Source organism: Canis lupus, chromosome 32 (genome assembly GCF_003254725.2).
Source record: "Canis lupus dingo isolate Sandy chromosome 32, ASM325472v2, whole genome shotgun sequence".
NCBI classification, from domain to species: domain Eukaryota; kingdom Metazoa; phylum Chordata; class Mammalia; order Carnivora; family Canidae; genus Canis; species Canis lupus.
This window is the reverse complement of record NC_064274.1, coordinates 34,749,799-34,757,788: the sequence shown is the minus strand read 5'-3', so window position 1 is coordinate 34,757,788 and position 7,990 is coordinate 34,749,799. Positions and strand designations below refer to the sequence as shown.

At 34.3% G+C, this 7,990-nt stretch overlaps 1 protein-coding gene across 1 annotated transcript; it reads left to right on the top strand.

Moving 5' to 3' along the window:
• The first annotated feature begins 1,925 nt into the window (after nt 1-1,925).
• Nucleotides 1,926-2,841, top strand: LOC112671698 (histone H3.3A-like). Its single transcript, XM_025465994.3, has one exon. The coding sequence runs from the start codon at nt 2,041-2,043 to the stop codon at nt 2,449-2,451; it is 411 nt and encodes a 136-aa protein (XP_025321779.1). The 5' UTR covers nt 1,926-2,040; the 3' UTR covers nt 2,452-2,841.
• The last annotated feature ends 5,149 nt before the right edge of the window (nt 2,842-7,990 follow it).

The following is a 7,990-nucleotide window of genomic DNA, read 5'->3' as shown; positions in this document are numbered from 1 at the left end:
TCTGATCCCAGAACTGTAAAGCCTTTTGAAATAGAAAAAAGGTGAAATAAAATTTCATTAAGGTATTAATAAAGAAAACTAGGTAGGTAGCATTCAAACACAGTTCCACGCAGAGAATAAATAGCTTGAGCTATACTATGCCATAACATTTTCTGCTGTCTCTTACACATAGACTCTTCCCAAGACTCAGTTCCTAAGACTAGTTTAAAGATGTGACTTTTCTTCTACTCAACTTCCTTTAGTTCTCCTAGGGTTTAATTCTCCTACTCTTTCTACTTCAGCTTCTTAAGTCTTTCAAGAAGGTCTAAGGTACGTTGTGGTAATAACAATCCTAAATTTTCATTGGCTTAACTGTATATATATTTATTTTCTTTCTCACACATCATTGAGGATGTAGAACACATCCCAGAGCATCTGTACTGATAGTTACTCAGAATTCAAGCATGCCTCGAATTATAGCACCTCCTCATCAACATATGTTTTCACAATCCTGGTGCAAGGAATGGTCAAACTAAAGAATTTGTCACTGACCTCCAACAGAAGATGCCTCACCTCTTTTCACATTAGATTGGCCAAAACAAGTCACATGATCACTATTTAATTCAAGGAAATAGGGGAAGTGCAATCTTTTCCTGCCCAGAAATACAGAAGGACCGAATTTTGGTGAACATTGGTAATATCTACGAAGATTCTTTTTTTTTTAACTGCTTATAAATAATATTAAGATTTATATAAGTTAGAATCATAATTTTGTGGTTGGCTTAAAAATACAACAAAATAGATATATAGAGTTTTGCATCAAGGAAGAATTATGGTAACTATAACTTTATTCATACTCCTGCCCTCATGCATTTATAAATTCTTCAGTATTTTGTAGGCCCATAGCACTTTCTATAAATAAGAAACCTGGAAGAATAACTATTTAAATTCCATCAAGAAAAAATATTTTCCTCATGGAAACTAAAGTAAAATTGTATCAAATTATCTCCTTTGGTCTCATGGTAGCCAATCATTTTACACTAATGACTACATTACATTTTTCCTTGACAAAAGGATTATTCCAGAAATATTCCAGCGTTTTTTTTTTCTTCTAAATTCTATTTTTTTCTGAAATGTAATAGATTTGGAAAAGAACCTAGTGCTATTCCAGTTTAAGATCCCAATGTCTTCATTTTAATTATGCTTCATTTGTATCAAATTTAGAGGATTAAGAGTTCCCTATATAAACAAACTTTTAAATAAATGATTGACTTACCTTCTTGCATCATCAAGATTTCACTATTTATTGGATTATTCATATCAGCCTATAAAACTGCTCTGTATTCCAACATTATAATATCCTTTGGTCCTCACTTCCCTAAAACTAGTATCTAAATTTCATGCTTTTCTTCATACCCAAACTTCAAAAGTTATTTATAATCACCACTTCCTCACCTTTGATTCACTATTTTTAATGGTATCTGTTATTTTGTTTGTTTTCATTTTTATAAATATAGAAAATACAAGGAAGAAAGTAGTATTTTTTATACCTCCCTTAACCCAAACCAAATATTATTATTATTTTGTTGTCATTGGTATTACTGTCACATTGTGATTTAAGAATCTATGGTTTCCACACCACTGTGCTGTTCTTGTTTTGTATCCAATCAGGTTTCAGTATTTGTGTGAATTTATTTTAGTGTCCTGGGTCTGTATCTAAGCTCTCTCCTCAGTTCCCTTTGTATATGTGTTTGTTTATACTTGAATTAATTACTATATCTTTATAGCTGCTTTTTACTATCTGGAAGGACCAGTCTTTACATATTTTTCTTTTTCTAGAATGCCTTTTACCACTTTGGTCCTTGGCTCTTTGATATAAATATTAGAATCATATTGTTAAACATAAGATTAATGGAAACAAACCAAATTAAGAATTTTCGATCTTTCAATTGTGTTCGCAGCCGCCGCCGCGCCGCCGTCGCTCGCCAACGCCAGCGCCGCCTCTAGCTCGCCGAGCTCCAGCCGAAGGAGAAGGGGGGTAAGTAAGGAGGTCTCTGTACCATGGCTCGTACAAAGCAGACTGCCCGCAAATCGACCGGTGGTAAAGCACCGAGGAAGCAACTGGCTACAAAAGCCGCTCGCAAGAGTGCGCCCTCTACTGGAGGGGTGAAGAAACCTCATCGTTACAGGCCTGGTACTGTGGCACTCCGTGAAATTAGACGTTATCAGAAGTCCACTGAACTTCTGATCCGCAAACTTCCTTTCCAGCGTCTGGTGCGAGAAATTGCTCTGGACTTCAAAACAGATCTGCGCTTCCAGAGTGCAGCTATTGGTGCTTTGCAGGAGGCAAGTGAGGCCTATCTGGTGGGCCTCTTTGAAGACACCAACCTGTGTGCTATCCATGCCAAACGTGTCACAATTATGCCAAAAGACATCCAGCTAGCACGCCGCATACGTGGAGAACGTGCTTAAGAATCCACTATGATGGAAAACATTTCATTCTTTAAAAAAAAAAAAAAAAAAAAAAATTTTTTTTTTCTCTTCTTCCTGTTATTGGTAGTTCTCTGAACGTTAGATATTTTTTTTTCCCATGGGGTCAAAAGGTACCTAAGTATACGATTGCAAGTGGAAAAATAGGGGACAGAAATCAGGTATTGGCAGTTTTTCCATTTTCATTTGTGTGTGAATTTTTAATATAAATGCGGGGACATAAAGCATTAATGCAAGTCAAAATGTTTCAGTGAACACGTTTCAGCAGTTCAACTTTATAACAATTATAAATAAACCTGTTAAATTTTTCTGGACAATGCCAGCATTTGGATTTTTTTAAAACAAGTAAATTTCTTATTGATGGCAACTAAATGGTGTTTGTAGCATTTTTATCATACAGTAGATTCCATCCATTCACTATACTTTTCTAACTGAGTTGTCCTACATGCAAGTACATGTTTTTAATGTTGTCTGTCTTCTGTGCTGTTCCTGTAAGTTTGCTATTAAAATACATTAAACTATAAAAAAAAAAAAAAAAAAAAGAATTTTCCCAGAATTACAGTCTATCAGTTTAAGTTTACATCATAACAGTGTTGAGTCAAATAGTTCTATTTCTACCACTTTTTTCAGATTTTCCTTAATGACTTACAGTAAAGTTTTATAATTTGCATCCTTTAAGATTTACACATTAAAAAAGATTTATTTCTATTGTTTTCACTTTTTATTTATCTTAAGAAGTGTGTTATTTGCTTTTAGATTTTAGAACTGAACTGAGTATTTTAAGACTTTATTTATTGGAGAGAGAGAGAGCATGAACAGGAGGAGGTTCAGAGGGAGAAGGAGAAGCAGGCTCCCCCCTGAAGAGGAGCCTGACTTAGGGCTCAATTCCAGGAACCTGTGATCCTGCTCTGAGCTGAAAGCAGATGCTTAACCAACTGAGCCACCCAGGCACCCCTAAATATGAGGGTTTTTTAAATTTTAAACCTTGCTAAACTCTCATTAATTCTATCAATTTATCAGTAGATGCTGGGGAGATTTTCTCTGTAGAGAATTATATCTTACATATATAATTAAAAACTTTTCATTCCTTATATCTACTTTGTTTTTCTCTTGTCTGCACTGACAAGGACCTCATCATTATGTTTTATTAGGAATACTGATGGTAGGCATCCTTATATTGTTCCTGATGTTAGAGAGAATACTTCTTTCATTTTTTTTCCTCGATCAAGTGTAATATGTGCTAATTATTTTTGTATGTGTACTTTACTAAGTTAGACAAATAATTTCTATTTTTTTTGCTAAAAATTTAATGAAGAATAAATGTTGAATTTAATTGCACATTTCCATTGTTTATCAGGATAGTAATAAGATCCTTACCCTTTCATTTGTAATATGTTAAAATATATTAATCACTTGAAGAATTTTGAATTGTATTATTTTCATTGGACTTGATGCCAAGTAAAGATTGGCTTTTGATTATGAATGCACAGGGGAAGTTTTTCTCTCCACCCATTATCAAGGTAAGATTTTTAAGTTTTCAGTTTGTCTTTTTACGTATGGTTGGATTTAATTTCCATTAAGCTGTGAAGATTCTGTTTTATGTGGAGTCTCCAATCCAATTCTGCATCATAGATTGACTAGAAACGCCCTCCATGCCCTCCACGCTTTATGCATTCTTTAAAGCAGAACCTCAAGATACCAGTTTGGCAGGAGCTCTGGCTGAAAACTAGCTTTGGTGCTCTTGAAATAAACTTCCAGGCCCAAAATGGAACCACTTCTGCCCTGGATGCCATATCAGCAAACCAAACCTTAGAGAACTATAATGCCCTTAGAAACACTCAGTGTGACCACAAACATGGTATATCTGGTCAGTCAGTCCCGAAGTCAAACCTGAAGCCAATTTCAGGCATTCGCACCCCAAACAAGGCTGACTATGTGGACCCAGTCAATCAGATATTTTCTATTTCTCTCCTCCTTCTTCTTTATTCTTTATCCTACAAATGCTTCATGCCCTCTGATCCATTTTGCAGTTCTCTAGAGGGAGACTATCTGCTTCATAAAGTGTTAAAGTTTGTTTGTATCACCTAAGTTGTTTTATTCAATAATATTTTTGACAGTTTTTGGTGACTAGGAATGGGATCCAAAGCTGACTGCAAACACCGTTGGGCCAAGGATATCCACAGGAGAGGTGCCTGCTGATCCCTTTCAATTCATTGTTCCTTCTGTTCTTATCTAAGGGTCTTGGGTAAGTCATCCACAGATTTGAAGTATATATAATTGGAATTGTATAGTACAATTCCTTTTTATGTCTGATTCTTTCACTCAGTATCATGAATTTTATAGTCAGCCTTGGTGTTCTGTATAGCAGCAATTTGTGTATTCTCATTACTAAGATAGAGACAAAATATATTTATTCATTCTTCTGTCAATAGTCTTTGGGCTGTCTCCAGTTACTAGCTTCTATGAAAACTCATACGTGTTTTGTTGAATATGCGTATACTTAACTGCTGAGTGTACTTCAAGGAATGAAATTGCTGTGTCACAAAATAAGTGTCTATTCTGCCTCAGTAGGTACTACCAAACAATTTTCCTATTTGTTTTTACTATTTATACTCCCACCAGTGGTATATGCAAAGTCCAATAACATCAAGTTCTCAGTGAAGCTGGGTATTAACTCTTTTTGATTTAATATTCTGGAGGCTGAGTAATAATTGCAATGCATTTTAATTTGCATTTCTCTGTGGTTAATGAGGTAGAGAACCTTTCTTATGTTGACTGGCCATTTGGATATCCTCTTTTGTAATGCTTATTCAAATTACTTTCTAAGTATTCTGTAGAGTTATCTATTTTGTCCATTTGTACAATTTCTTATATATAGTTTATGTAAGCCTCTATTAAATGTACACATTGCAAGTATTTTCTCCTTCTCTGTGTTATTTATTCACTTTCTCAAAGATAAACAGAAGATCTTAATGTTAATGTATCTGTTTATCTTTTTTTTTCTCTACAGTTAAAGTTTATTGCCTAGTTAAAATGTCTACCTAACTACCACAAGGTCATGGAAAGATCTCCTATGATTTCTTGTGTAAGATTTCTTTTTTCTCCTTTGATATTTGCATTTATTTTCCATCTGGAATTATTTGATATAATGCAAAATAAAAGGTAAGACTGATTTTTTTTTCTTACATATGTATCCAGTTGACCCATAGCCATTACTGAAAAGATCATTCTTTCCTAATTTTACTACAGGATAAACATTGTTGTATGAGGTCACTTGATGTTTTTGAGTTTGTTTCTAGTGTTTTACTCTCTTTTCCGTTGGTCCATTTTTCTATAACTATACCAAAACACATTGTTTTCATTATGGTATTTATGCCTGTCTTGATTTTGCTTGCACAAGTCCACAGGCTTTGTTATTTTCTTCTAGATTGTCTTTCCTAGTTACTTTTTGATATGTTTTTCATAGTTAGATGCAATTTGCATGTGCTAAAATGTAAAAATCTTATTTTCAGTTTGATGAGTTTTAGCAATTGTACATATTCATTTCAGAATCATCCAAAACAAGCTATAGAACATTGCCATTACACTCCTTGCATTATTTTGATGCTAATTCCAGGTGCCATAGTCAAAAGTATTTTAGTATATATCTATAAAATAAAAGGGTTCTTAAAAACTAAACCATAATACCATTTTCATTCCTAAAAGTATTAACTATAATAATTCCTTAAAAATATATAATTTCAAAGATTTGATTTTCATTTAAAAACATATCCTGAAATTATTAACTATAATAACTCCTTAAAAAGATCTAATTTCAAAGACTTGACTTTGAATTAAAAACACACTTTCTTCACTTAGAGGTCATGTTCAGAGAGTTACAGCCAGAAAGATCCTGTACAATAACACAATCAACTTTTCTCGAGATCAGTTCAACTGTGGTTAAAATGAAGACCTGCCCTGCCCTGCCTCAATCATAGCATGAGATAGGAAAGACAAAATATATGAAAACACTGACAACCATAAATTGCTATGTATGTATATCAAAAATTGTCTCCACCAAACCTTTCATTTTATTAAGCTGAGCAAAAACCAAGGAGGTTCAGTTTACAACCTTGAGTTTCTCCTCTCCTTCTTTCTTTTTTTTTTAAGATTATATTTATTCATTTATTTATTCATGAGACACACAGAAGGAAGGCAGAGGCATAGGCAGAAGGAGAAGCAGGATCCTTGCAGGGAGCCTGATGTGGGACTTGATCCCAGAACTTCCAGATCACGCCCTGGACCAAAAACCACTGAGCTACCCAGGTGTCCCACCTCTCCTCTCCTTCTTTCTTGATGAAGCCACTTCTCTCTCCTTGGGCAGAGGCCTCTCCTTTGGTTATGGAGAACTCCTCTTCTGTGTCTTGTGGCAGACTTCTCATGAGGACATCTATCTCTCTTTTTTCCTTGCCTGCTTCCTGAAAATTGATACAGTCAAGTTCACCATATTTCCCACATATCATTTTCCCATTTTTTAGCATCACTATATTTTAGTGATATCAACATTTGCTTCCTTTACCCAGACACAGAACTCTGATAGTATTAGTGAAGGACAAGGAGAGGGTGTTCCTTTCCATACAATTTATCCCTTTGGGCTTTTTTGTTTTGTTTTCTTTTGTTTTTTGCATTTCTCGACTGTGTGTTGATATCTTTTGTCAAACTTGGAGTATTCTTAGCCATCATTAAATGTTATTCTGGTTTGTTCTCTTCTTCCTTTTCCCCATGGAACTCAAATTGGAAGTACATAGAGTCATTTTTTTTCTTTCTCCTCATGTCTCTCATCTCTTTTTTCTGCTTTCTATCCTTTCACTCTCCACAGAGTTTAGTTGGGATATTTTCTGTTGACCTTCACTTAAAGTTACTAAACCTCTTTTGCTGCATCCAATTTGTTGTTAGACTTATCTGTTTCTTAATTTGTTATTGAAGTTGCACATAGTAAAAATTATGTGATTCTTTTATGTTTATAGGTTTCACTTCTCTAATGAAATTCTTCATTATATCATCTATTTTCTTAAATTATATTTAAAGTACGCCCTTAGTAAATACAATGTCTAGATCTTCCTCAGGCCACATTTTGTTGCCATTTATTCTTCTTAGTACATTGAGTACTTTTTGATGATTGTGGATATTTTGCATTAATAATTTTAAAAACTGAACAATGTGTATTTTGACTCTGAAGAGGATTCATGTTTCCTTCTGTTGAATAGGTAGAGTGGGGCTGAATACCTTAATCCAATCAAGAGCTACCCATGATGTTTTTACTAAAAGCCCCTCTCCTTGCTATGTCTTTCCATTCTACTTTTAGTCTCTTCAACATTTTAAGATCGCCAACAATTACATGTTTTTGAGTAATTATCACTTTAGCTTCTTTGCTTTTTTCTCTCTGCAGCTTAAGAATTCAATAAATCCCCCAAAGAAAAATCACAAGATTTTGCCTCATTTTCCTATGCCTCAATTTTGTGAGATCTTGGCCTCTGAAGTT

Excerpts from the sequence above, each read along its gene's own strand:
- LOC112671698 (XM_025465994.3), top strand. The coding sequence starts at position 2,041 with ATGGCTCGTACAAAGCAGACTGCCCGCAAATCGACCGGTGGTAAAGCA.